Source organism: Sarcophilus harrisii, chromosome 5, assembly GCF_902635505.1.
Source record: "Sarcophilus harrisii chromosome 5, mSarHar1.11, whole genome shotgun sequence".
Taxonomy (NCBI): Eukaryota; Metazoa; Chordata; class Mammalia; order Dasyuromorphia; family Dasyuridae; genus Sarcophilus; species Sarcophilus harrisii.
In genome coordinates, this window is record NC_045430.1 from 88,613,252 (window position 1) to 88,625,188 (window position 11,937).

The 11,937-nt window shown below is 54.4% G+C and overlaps 2 protein-coding genes across 5 annotated transcripts; one reads left to right on the top strand and one right to left on the bottom strand.

Annotated features, from left to right (window-relative positions):
• The first annotated feature begins 139 nt into the window (after positions 1-139).
• On the top strand, positions 140-4,752 carry NPFF (neuropeptide FF-amide peptide precursor). The gene is made up of 3 exons (XM_003772647.4): positions 140-4,089; positions 4,346-4,467; positions 4,559-4,752. The coding sequence occupies exons 1-3, from the start codon at positions 3,982-3,984 to the stop codon at positions 4,668-4,670; spliced, it is 342 nt and encodes a 113-aa protein (XP_003772695.2). The 5' UTR covers positions 140-3,981; the 3' UTR covers positions 4,671-4,752.
• A 265-nt stretch (positions 4,753-5,017) lies between these two features.
• TARBP2 (TARBP2 subunit of RISC loading complex) lies at positions 5,018-10,805 on the bottom strand. 4 transcript variants are annotated; one of them, XM_023505577.2, is made up of 8 exons: positions 10,409-10,805; positions 9,618-9,787; positions 8,948-9,050; positions 7,153-7,225; positions 6,770-6,887; positions 6,186-6,313; positions 5,577-5,769; positions 5,018-5,468 (listed from the first exon to the last, which is right to left on the bottom strand). In XM_023505577.2, the coding sequence occupies exons 1-8, from the start codon at positions 10,540-10,542 to the stop codon at positions 5,311-5,313; spliced, it is 1,077 nt and encodes a 358-aa protein (XP_023361345.1). In that variant the 5' UTR covers positions 10,543-10,805; the 3' UTR covers positions 5,018-5,310. The 4 variants fall into 4 exon arrangements, with proteins under 4 accessions (XP_023361345.1, XP_012407265.2, XP_031793646.1 ...); XM_012551811.3 differs by having other exon boundaries at positions 9,588-9,787; XM_031937786.1 differs by having other exon boundaries at positions 9,588-9,782; positions 10,409-10,495.
• Between the last annotated feature and the right edge of the window lie 1,132 nt (positions 10,806-11,937).

An 11,937-nucleotide genomic window follows, 5' to 3' on the forward strand; every position in this document is an offset into this window, starting at 1 on the left:
GCAGTCCTAAGCAGAGGAGCACACTCCAACCAGGTCACCAAGACAAGTCAGGCCTTAACATTTGCAACGGGAATAGAGTCTGAGTGTCTGTATCCCCAAAGGCTCTCCTAGCTCTTCCCACCAGCACCTCCCTCGCCAACACGTAACCTTTAACCCTTCAGCTCTAACCACAGTGTCACCCAGCGCATTGGGGTGGCCAGCTGCTTCCATCTCCTCCCATGCTAGTCTGCGTGACCTCTCCCTCTGGGATTCTCTTCCCAGCATTCCCCACCACCCAGCTCTATGCCTGCCTGCTCTGCAAAGCAGCTGGCTGCTAGGAGTGACCCTTCCTCACTACCCCACCCCGGCTCTCTAGACAGACATCAGTTCCCTACTTAGAACCTGTACTCCAGGGACTTAACGAGGGTCTTCTCCATACTCTTTCTCTCTTCTCCCTCTTCCCCCCTCACCCCCCCCCAGTTTGAGACTGAGAGGCTCCCTTAAAAAAAACCCAAAACAGCCCCCCAGGAAGCAACCTTATTTGGGACTGCCTCTGACCCCATTCCCCCTACCCCAATCTTACAATGATTTTCTATTAATATTATATATTGTATACACCAGACAGAAATGTTATCTTTGTTAACCTCATAACCTGATTGTTTAGAATTCAGGCTTCTGTATTGCATACATATTGCCTTTGTTGATGTGCTTGCTGCTTTCTTTGGATATCTTTTGTGTCCAAGAAAATGTGGGGGAATGGGATGAGAAGCTAGGGCAGACCAGGGCTGGTTTCTTTTTTTGGAGGGTGGGGGGGATTTTTGAGATAATCTTCCCTAGCTCCTCTGCTTTCTCCCCAACAGAAGCCAGGAAGTTCAGTGTGTGTCTGCCAGCCCCCATTTCTACCTTGAGTCACTCAGTTCAGGCTTTTTGTTGAAGATCCTAATCCCAGAGTAGTGGAGAGGTGGCCTTGGTAGCTGGGGGGAGCAGGGAAGGATGCTGCCCTGGTGCCTTCTTTAGTTGATTGCTATGAAAGCAAATTTTAAAGCTCCAGTGAGTGGAATGGCCAGCAGCCACACGAGACTTAATTGACATCAGCATGAGGGAAGTTTGACTTCTTTTTTGGTTTGTGTTAAAAACTATTCCTGGTTCCTCAAACCCCTAGCACTGTGATATTTTCATTCCAAAAGAACTTCAAGGTAGAAGAGTACTTCCTTCCCCTCTCTTCAGCAGTGTTTAGTTAGGACCAGGTGGGCTGTCCTGCATCTCCCCAGAACACATAGAAAACAGCCTTTCAGGCTGGGGGATAAGGTAGAAAATTGGGGAGTTTTAATACCTGTCGTGGAGGAAAGAAATTGCAGTGTCCCGTTGTTGGATCTCTCTGAAAGGAAACGGCGCATATCTAAAGACTATATCTCCATACATCTATATATCTTTGATATATAACCATTTTTTTCCCATCTAACCCCTTCTTCCCTAGACAAGGGGCTCTTCTCTGTTTCCAAGTTTCCCCTACCCTCAAAAGTGAGCTGCCAGGGGGGTGGGCTGTGCTGCCAGCTATTTTATTACAAAGAGATTTCTTCCCTTCACCTTCCCCTCCCCTCCTTAAATCTGCATGACAGAAATACCCTGTGAGCAGGCTCTCACAAACTCCCAGGAAGGGGACTGGGCAAAGACTTCACTCTGCTCCCCCCCCCCCCCCCCCAATTTCCTCTCCTTTGCCTCTTAGCTGTTTCCTCCTAGCCATTGTCCTTCCCCCTCCTCCTCCCACATATATTGTGCCTTATTTAATGCTGCAAATATAACATTAAACTATTAACAAGAGAAATCATTGTGTTTGTTCTACTGCTGCTTTAATAAGACAGGTAAAATCATTCACGTGTCTGTCATGCTTTTCTATCACTGGAAAGCACATGGTATCTATGTTCTCTCATATCCCTGAGGAAAAGAAAAGGGATTTGTTCCTCAGTTTCCAGATCGGAGTCCAGAGGAGGTAATGTATTTATGCACCAAAGAAAACAGGCTTTCTTTTTAGGCAGTGTAGTCTCCTCTGAACCACAGAGGAAAAACTGCCTAAGGAGAAGTGGGTATTTAGGGCCCATACTTTAACCGATACCACTACCCCTCAATCACCCAGAGCCTCGCCTCGGGTGTTGGCTGAAGGTGATGAGTACCGGCACAAGTACAGCCACAGAAAAGGGCTTGCAAAGCTTTAATGTTCATCTAAACAATATTTAATAGACTTCACAGAGCACTTGGCCAAGTGTTGGGGAAACAACAATCCTTGCTCTCCAAGAGAAGTTCTATGAGAAAGAAGAGGGGCATATGTAGGTATATACGGAACATTTCCAAATACAAAAGGGAGGGTGGGGCAGTGTTGAATGTACTCTGTACTTGTGTGACCTTGGACAAGTGATTGATTATTGGACCTCGGGTTCTTTTATCTGTAAGTGAAAAGATTACACTAAAAGATCTAGAATATTCCTTCCTGCTCTAAGAAACTGATTCAGCTTGTCACAGCAGGACTGAGATGCTTTTAGTGTCCAGGAAAGAGACAGATCTTGCTGCTTTTGCCTTCTCCTTTCACCAAAGACCAAAATAAAAATGTGGCACACAGGATTGAGGCACAATGCTAGAACCCATTTGGGATTTTAGGGACAAAGGAGTGCTACTTCAGGAATAAGAAAGGCTATCTCCAATTCCCACGTTTGAGCAAAATGAGGGTCATGACTTAATCGGGACTTCAGAGCCAAGGACAGCCCCCGGAAGTTCTGCTCCATCCACTAAGTGTTAGAGTTCTAAAAGTCTTGGAAAAGAAAGAAAGGTCCAGCTTTCACATCTATTCTTCAGTCCTCCCTCCCCCTGGGTTGAAATACCATTTAAAGTGACCCAATGGGCAATGGAAAGAAGTATTGCGAGACCAGATGTAGACCATTCAACTGGCAAGAGTAGGGATTAATGGATGGATGTTTTTTTAAATGTGGGAGGGAACAAAAAGCTCCAGGACTTTGGGATTTACAGAAATGCATGAGCAGGAAGGACAGGAAGCAAAAAAGCAGTAATACCCACAGCAAAGAGTTGTTTGAGCAAGAAGGATCCATGGCTGTGCGATGGACATCAGCTACCACTGGGTGGCAGCAGCACTCCACCTTGTCGGGAAGATCATTCCCAGAATTCTAAAAAGGTTCCCGTACAACAGCAATCCCCTAAATGTAGACGTCCCCTAAACTCTACTTTCCCATCACTGCAGATCCCAAAGCACTAGACTTGCTTAAGGGGCAAGTAGGCAGTGGTCCTGTCTTCTTGACTCCCAGCTACAGGTCCAGATTCTCAGTCTGCTTCCAACCCCAAGCCAGAGCGGGATACAAGAGGTGGGAGGAGTAGGGGAGAAGCTTCCATGGGGGAAGTCTAGGGCCCGATTTTCCTTACCTTTAACCTTTCCTTCTTGTCTCCTCACGTGGATCTGAGTGATTTAGGAGTCCCCAGAAATAACTAGGTCAATAAATTCAGCCCATCTTTAACCCCAAATGGAAGGTCTCCCCACCATCCCTGGGTTAGAACTGTCCCAGTGCTGCTTCCTCTTCAGATCATATCCCCTCCATTCCAATGCAGGGCACCCTCCCTCCCCCAGCTTCTCCCCAAATGCCTTTTGGAGGAATGCTACAGGGGGTGGGGAACAAACAACCAGTCAGAGTTTTCCAACCTGTTGTTGAGGAATAGCCAGACTTTGACAAAATGCCTGCAATTAATGAGTTTCTTAAACTCAGGAGACAAGATTTAAGTGTTTAATAAAGTCAGGAACGCCAGGCTTTGGGGCTGAGGGCCTGGGGCTGAGAGCTAGGAGTCCCAGGAGTGCCATGGGAGGGGATCCCAGGCGGCCGTTAATGGGCCTGAGCGTTTCCGTTGCCAGCTCAGCCCCCACGCTCCCACCTCCTCTTCGGGGGGGGACAGCAGGTATAAGAGGCGGGTGTGGCAGACAAGCAGGCAGGAGACAGAGAAGGCAATATGGATGCTAGAAGCCTGGTTGTGCTGCTGTTGCTGGTGACCGTGGGCAGAGGCCAAGCTGAAGGACCAGGGGCTACCAAGGAGGGCATTGGGGACCATATGCTCATGGTAAGTGAACGTCCATTTCTCCCCATCAACTGGATGAAAACAGGAGCAAGGGACTCTGAATTCCAATCTTCCACTTTGCTAGTTCTCCCGGGGGTCTGGAGGCAAGGGAGGGCATTCTCCTCGACGTCACTGAGATCCAGACCCGTGTCCGAGGAAGACCCTTTAGTACAGCCCTTCCCCATGAGTCAGCTTTTCTCAGCCCTCCCTCACCCTGCTCCTTCATCTGTCACAATCCCGGCTGCCCCCTGGGCTGTAGGAGGAAGACAACGGATCCCCCCCTAGATGGGATGCTCAGACACCTGTGTCTGTCCTGCAGTCCTTGCTGCAAGCCATGAAGAGACCCGGCCGGAGCCCAGCCTTCCTCTTCCAGCCCCAGAGGTAAGAGTCCAAGAGGGACAAATCGAGGGATGGAGGGGCCGGGGACATAGGGAAGATGAGGCACCTTGCTCAAGGCAAGATATCTTCACAGGTTTGGCCGGGATGCCCGGAGGAGCCCTGGCAGACAGGGGCTGAGTCTTCAGGCTGGGGAGGCTCCTCTGTTCTGGAGCCTGGCCGCCCCACAGCGCTTTGGGAAAAAATGATGTTGCCACCCCCAACCAGTACGTTTTTGCATGCAAAGCCCACATAGATGCCATTTGTCCTAATAAAAGCATCTTATTACCAGCTGTGTCGTCTATGTCTGTGTCTGGCTTCAAGGGGTGGGAAGTGGCCCCTTCCCCGTTACTGCTGCAGTAGCCCCCCTAGAGGTCACTGCCCATCAGCCATGAGCTGGGCTGACAACACCCCCACCCCCCAACTTCTGAAAGCTGGAGAAGTAAAGCAGGGAAACGAGAATAGGGGGAAAGAACAGGGAGAGGAAAGCACAGGCAAAAGAGGCATCTCCTCCCTCCCACTGGGCACCCTGGGAGAGATACAGACACCACCAGAATTAACAAAGCACTTGGAGAACCAGGTTTATTGGGAGGAGGGAAGAGGAGGAGCCTCTCCCCAATCACTCAGTTTCCTAAGCAACATGATCAGGAACCCGGGGAAAGGTGCGGGCCTTTGGGACCCCCATCCCCAGGCTTCAAGGCAGACGGAGTCTGTGTCAGAGGTAGAAGAGGTACCTCTCCTAGGCACCAGAGCTGGAAGCCCAACTCCTGAATCACAGAGGGGCTGAGCCGGCAGTGGGTGCGGGGTGCAGACAGAGCCGACGATGGCCAGGAGTTGGGCCCCGAGGACTCACTTGCCCCCGGCCATGATCTTGAGGTACTGCAGAGCGTGGCGGGCAGCCTCCCCGCGGGCTGCTTCCCGGGTCGGGGCTGAGCCGTGGCACACCGTGGCTGGCTGTGTAGACAGTTCCACCAGGCACTGGCAGAGCCCACTCAAACTCAGCTCATCTGAGGAAAGAGAGAGAGAAGAGAGGCAGGGGGGCAGCTGCAATCTCCCATCTCCTCCCCGGCCCCTCTGGGCCCAGCTCGCCCCCCAAGGTGCCCGCCCCATCGTACCAATGTCCAGGTAGCTGACATGGAAGGCCTGCTCCTCAGAAAGCTCGCTGAGGACGTTGCAACAGCCGGGGCCCAGGGAGCCCAGGGGGCAGCTCCGCAGGGACAGGATCTTCTCTCCCGCTGAGTTGCGGAGAGAGTCCCAGGTACAGCCTGGGCTGCGGCCCCGAAGGCCGTCCACGCGGGAGCCGAGGCCCTGGTGGGAGAGGGCAGAGGATCACCGCAGAGGCCTGGCCCACACTCACCACCACCCCTCACTCTTAGCTCCCAGACCCTCAACTGCAAGGGCCTCCCAGCGGACCCCTCACCAGCCGGAGGCAGAAATGGCCAAAGAACATCCCACTGTTACAAGGCCTGGAGCCCCAGGACACGGGTTTGAGGGTAAGCTCCAGCCCTTATAAGCAAGCCTTAGAATGGGGGCGGCTCCATCTGCACTACCCAGTGTGAGGAGAGGGCGCTGAAAGGAGGAGGGCGGCCCACGGACACAGGTCGAGAGTCAAAAGGGCAACGGGGTGCTTGCCAAAAAGGTCAGGAGAAGCCAACCTCCTCACAGGGGAAACCAAGGGAGGAAGGCCCAGAGAGGGCCGGGGGCCGCAGGAGACGGACACTCACGATGGAGAAGTGGTCATCGTCCGGCTCGGCCTCAGGCCCGTCCCTGGGGTCCAGAGGCACGGTGTGCACCCTCAGGAGCATCTTGGCAGCCGCGTTGCGCTTGGCCAGTTTCTTGGAGGTGCCACTGCCTGGGGCACAGAGAGAAGACTGGCGTCCTGGACCTCTGTCCCTGGTCCTCCCACTACAGCCCACCCACGGGGTGCTGGGCAATAGTGGGGATACAAGGATGCCTCACACTGGGACCCCCTTTCCTCCAAGATGGGCTGGTATATTGCTAGGGATTGAAAATGAAGGGGCTGGAGCAGGGAAGGGAGGAGCGGGAAGGACCCCATCGGCTCTCTCACCTCAGGGCCTGGAGGCCCAGAGACCAAGAAAATGGGAAGGGGATCTGGGAAAGAAACAGGTGTGCTGAAGAAGCTGGGAGAAAACTGCTGGGACAGGTGAAAAAAGGAACGAATGGAACAATATCTGAGTTGGGCTCGGGGGAAGCCCCAGGAGGAAGGAGGGTGGCAGTGGGTAAGAAGGCAGAGAAGTCAGAGATGGGGTCCTGAGAAGCATGAGGCTGTCCCAGCCCCCCGAATCACCGATCTCGATGAAACGTTCCACCCGGCAGGTCATGGTGAACTCCTTTCGATGCGCTGGGCCCGACTCTTGGGTCACGGTGTACTCGGGCAGCCTCCAGCCTTTCTGCACCACCAGCTCCTGGTGTGGGTATGGAGGGATGAGAAGGATATGGTGGGATGATGCGGCTGCCCTGCCCCTCTCATGGGTACTGATGTGCCCCATGTCACCCTCCCCACAAGCTTGGGGTTCTAGACAGGAAGGGAACCCCCACAGACCCCCCCCCAATCAGAGCCTAACAGCCATGAAGCACCAAAGTAAGGGAAATGACCACCCCAATCCCAGTATCACCAGAAAGGAACTGACTGAGACCCAGAGGAGAGCAAAGGAAAGGAAAAGAATCTACCTGTAAAGCCCCCACAGGGTTACACTCAGATTGCTGAGGAGAAACTGGGGCCTTGACCTCCACTGGGGGGCTCCTAAAAGAGAGCAAGCGGAGCTCAAGTCCGAGCAAAGGCCCCCTGGAATCTCAGGGCCGGGGTGGTCCTCCAGAGCCAGGCCAACCCAAGGAGCCCTGAGCAAGAAGCGCTCCTCAGCCCCAGCCCCAAGGCAGCCTGCTCCTCTTCCGAAGGTTTTCCCTCCCAGACCAGAAATGTGTCTCTGCAATTTCCACATGGGGGCAGGCTGGGCCAAGTGCAGCAGGTCTAGTGATAACCTCTATTTTCCAGACTAAACATCCTGGGGTCGTTCAGCCACGTCATCTGCCAGTCTCTAGTCCCTACTCCAAGACTCAAATATCATCTGGCCTCTTTCCTCACATCTCCTCTACAAATTCCTTCTGCCAATCCTGATGGGCAAGAAGCCCCCAACACATCAGCCTTGGTCCCTGCCACAGAAAACAGCCTGAGAAAAAGGGCCTCCGGTCCCCACCAGGAGTGAAGACTCCTCCATCTTGTGTCTGGGAAAATGGCTATATTTAAGATCTGTGGACTTTCCTTTTGAGAACATGCAACGTATTCTGAGCCAAAAAGAGGGAGTTCTGTATGTTAAGACTCACAGGCACCATATGTCCTGGGTCAAACATGGGTCTCCCACCCCAAAGGGGCAGGTCCAGAAATAGCTCATCTCTAGGGGACACATGGGAACTTCCACTTGCTGCTATCAATTCCACCACTCCTGCCCCCCCGGTCTCCTGCCAACACCATCCACACATAGCTATTGGAAAAGGATCGACAGGATGGCTTCATCTGGGTCTTAGCCTGGAAAAGGACTGCCCCAAGAGAAGGGGGGGGAACCCCACGCCCTGCCCTTCCTGCTTTCACCCAGAGCCAAGCCTGTTGCAGTGGCAAAGCACAACAGGGACCTCCTCAGGGATTCTAAGGAAAGAGAACTTCTCCAGAGGTGGGGGGCATTTAGCCACATCCTGCAGTGTCTTCTCACCAGTCAGGAGGAACCCCAAATTCCTTCTCATCCCACAAGAACACAAAGCCACTGGCCACTCAATGGAAGAGAAAAGCTTTTCTATCCAAAGTGCCAAAAGGAGGTAGTTAAAATTTTGGGGGTATTTAGGATTTTGCATTTTTAAGAGGCATTTAGACTGACAGGAGAAGAGGGAACTTCTTCCCTCTGGAACCTCCTCAATTACCCCGAATAAGGGCCTAGAATCACGTGCACTCAGCTACCTGAAATCAGATCCTGTTTTACACACTAACTAGTTGTGTGACCTTGGGTTCCACCACCCTGTGTGCCTCAGTTTTCCCATCTGTAAAATGAGCAGGAGAAGAGAATGGCAAACTACTGCTGTACCTTTGCCAAGACAACCCCAAATGGAGTCACAAAGAGTCGGACAGGACTGAAAAATGATTAAAACAACACAGAACCCTTCCTAGGGGCACGGCTCAGCCAATATGAATGACCATCATCCTAAGACTCCTTCACTGTCTAAACAATAGGAAAAAAAGGGATTACCTTGGAGGTTATACCCCACTAGACTAAAGACCTCAAGTTTCCAAAGCTAAATCGGGGTCTGAACACAAGAGGAGTGATCCTTGGAGGGGCTGCTAAGCAGCTAGTCACGCCTCCGGAACAGGATGAGCTTGGACTGTTAGTAAATGGTGGGAAAGCTCCAAGAGCATATTATTAGCTCCAGGAGTCACCAGCACTCCAATGGGTGGGGTTCAAACTGCTTGGCCACCGCTCACCTTCCATCCTCCAGAAATGGATCCAACATGTTTCCTCCCTTCAAGTGCTTGAGGGCCACCTCGGCTGCTTTGTGCTTGGCAGCTTTCTTGCTGGGGCCCTGACCTGAGAGAGGGGGTGCAGGTTACACAAGGGCAGAAGGAACCTGTACCCTCATCCCCACCCCCAGCCACCATGCAGGACTACAATCAGACCGTTCATGACACTGTGACAGAAGTGTCTCTTAGGCTGCTCTAGTATCTCACAATCTACTCTCAATCCTTCCTTCATATCAATCTTGAAAAACATTTCACTGATGCTTTTAAAAACCCAATCGCTTTCCAGCGCCCTCCCACTGAAAGAACACTTTCTCCTCCCAAAGAAGTGTACTTGGGGGGCTGCAGACCACTCCCAAGGGGAAGGAGGTCCCTGGTGGTGAATAGCTCTTTCTCCCCCCCCCCCATATCTAAGCCCCACTTGCTCCCCTCAGATCCTCAAGAGAAGCAAAGCTCGGCTGATCTTCAGAACCCCCTGCCCACCCCCCCTCTTGCCACCAAAGAGTTCTAGTTCCCTGCCCCTTTCTAGAGTGCACCCCCAGCCTCGGAGGAAAGTAAAAGCCCCTCCCCCCAAGGTGAAGACCTGGGAGGTCCTGAGAACACGCACCCCTGGCCAGGGCACCCGACGCCCCCTCACCAGTGCAGCTGGTGTCACCGACGGTGACTCGGAAGGTGAAATTGGGCTGGTGGGCTTGGCCCTCGGCTTTGAGGAGGTCGTACACAGGAGTCTTCCCTATTCTGGTCCCATACTCCTGCAGAAGGCTGATTGGGGTCTTGCCAGGACTGGCCGCCAGCATTTGCTCTATACTAGGGGGAGGCACACACACCTGCATCACGGTTCCTCTCGGCCCCCTGCTGATGGGCGCTGCCAGCTGAGACCCGGGGGCGCAGAGGGTGCAACTAAGGGGGGCCAGGGAGACTGGGCTGCTCGGCCCCTGCCTTGGCCCGGAGGCTGGGAGGGGCATGGTGACCTCGACCTCTGGGGGGGAAGTTTTGGGAGGGAAGAATGGAAAGGGAGCCTTATGACCAATGCATCGGAGTTCAGCATCCTCGGTGTCCTCTGATCATGTGCATGTTGGGAAACTCAGTGACCACAACCCTGGGGCATGCAGGGAACAAAGGGGGCCACTGTCTCGGTGCATTCTGGGAACCAAGCAAACATTGAAAGCCGGGTATCCTCCACCCAAGTGCATGATGGGGCGGTTGTAGCCACCACCGTGGTGCATGGTGGGAACAAAGCATCCAGTGCCGCGGTGGCTGCTGGGAATACCCCCATCCCGTCCCGAGCCTGGGCTAACCACCCCTCCTCACCCCCAACCCCCAGTCCTCGCCTTCCAAAACCCGGTGCATGCTGGGTCTCCGCGCTCCGCCTCCCTCCCGCACTGCGGCCTCCACCCTGCAGGGGTCAGTGTGAGTCGACCAACTCACCTGGGGAGTCCGTAGCCTGTGATGATCCCGGAACCCTGCTCCTCCTCACTCATTCCCTCCTCCGTTCCCGCGGGCGCCACCGTGACTACAGGCTCCACGCGCCCCGAGCCGCCGCCGCCGCCACCAACGAGCATGGGCTGGGGCCGGGGCCGGAGCCGGGGCCGGGGGAAGAAGGTGGGGGACGTCGCGGGGCATGCCGGAACACGTAGTCCTTAATCTTCCCCCTTCCATTGGCCTCCAAGAGAAACGAGGCTACCCGCCCCACAATTCTCCGGGGGAGTTATCCCACCCGGGGCGCAATGGCTTCTGGGAAGGTTTTTCCCTCTTCCCCCAAACCCACTCAGCATATCGCCCTGCTCCGTGGGCGAGAATGACTCGTTGAGCATGCGTGATGAAGGGTGACGGGCGGAGCGGAGCCTGAAGAACTACAAAATCCAGAAGACGTCTCGCCACCGAGCGTTTTCCACTTGAAGGGGTGGTGCCCCGGCACGCGCCACGGAAGCCGCCACGTCGATTGGCTCCTCCTGCCAACTCCCTCCGAGCCAGCTGCCTGCGATTGGCCCGCTCGCGGCCGAAGGGAAAAGGGAGAGGATCAGGGACTCGGGGAGCGGGGTTGGGGCACGGCGGAAGGTTGGGCGCTGTGGACTCTTTCCCCGGAGACCTGTGATTGGCTGAGGGCCCGGCCCCTCGTGGGGAGCCGGCAGGAGCCAGCAAAAGCCGGCGGCGCCCTGCAGTGTGTCGGGGAGTCGAGGGTTTCCGCTGGAAACGCGAGGGGAGCGGGGGCAGCGAGCGCCCCTGGGAATTCCCCCCTGCCTCCCCAGTTTACAGTCTGCGCCCCACTTTTGCTTCGTTGCTCTGGGCCCCAAAGCTTGTTTTCCCTGTGCCCCGGTCCTTCACCTGGCCCTGCCTGGGAAAACTCCCGAGCCCCAGGCGCTTCCGAGATCTTTGCACGCTGTCGCTCTGTCTCCTCCCACGGACCACCAACTTCCGCGTGCTTCCTTTGTCCCCAGGAGCCTGAATCAGAGGGGCCAGCAGGGCGAGGGAGACGTCCTGTTGCGTCTCCCGTTCCCCTTCACCCATCTTGGGGAGCCCCCAGTACACTGGGGGTGCAGGACTGCAGTGGGAGCCGAGCGGGAGTGGGCAAGAACGCGAACTAGAGAAAGGTGGAAGGAAATTCACCCGAGTTCCCCTTCTTGGTGGTGAAGTTGGGGATAGAGATAGCGTGTGTGTGTGTGTGTGTGTGTGTGTGTGTGTGGGACTGGGACAAATCTCCCCAACTAATTCCGGCCGCCCTTCCGTATAGGAGTTGGACACCTTAGGGTCCCAAGCTATTTCGCGTCTAACACAACTCTACAGGTCATTGCCAATTGGCCCAGGCCGCATTTGGCCCATTTCCTCCAAAAGTTCCTTTGTTGAGCTCTAGGATGACGGTGATCTTGGTGAAAAAAGATCACTAAAAGAAGAAGGGACTACAGGGAAGAAAGAGGGAACAATAGCTTTTATTTTAATCTGTGCATCGGGCAAAGAGA

Coding starts and splice junctions, on each gene's coding strand:
- NPFF (XM_003772647.4), top strand. CDS start 3,982: ATGGATGCTAGAAGCCTGGTTGTGCTGCTGTTGCTGGTGACCGTGGGC. Junction 4,090..4,345: donor TTGGGGACCATATGCTCATG/GTAAGTGAACGT, acceptor CCTGGGCTGTAG/GAGGAAGACAACGGATCCCC. Junction 4,468..4,558: donor TTCCTCTTCCAGCCCCAGAG/GTAAGAGTCCAA, acceptor ATATCTTCACAG/GTTTGGCCGGGATGCCCGGA.
- TARBP2 (XM_012551811.3), bottom strand. CDS start 10,542: ATGCTCGTTGGTGGCGGCGGCGGCGGCTCGGGGCGCGTGGAGCCTGTA. Junction 9,788..10,408: donor ACAGGCTACGGACTCCCCAG/GTGAGTTGGTCG, acceptor GCCTCCCCCTAG/TATAGAGCAAATGCTGGCGG. Junction 5,770..6,185: donor ACGATGACCACTTCTCCATC/GTGAGTGTCCGT, acceptor CTCTCCCACCAG/GGCCTCGGCTCCCGCGTGGA.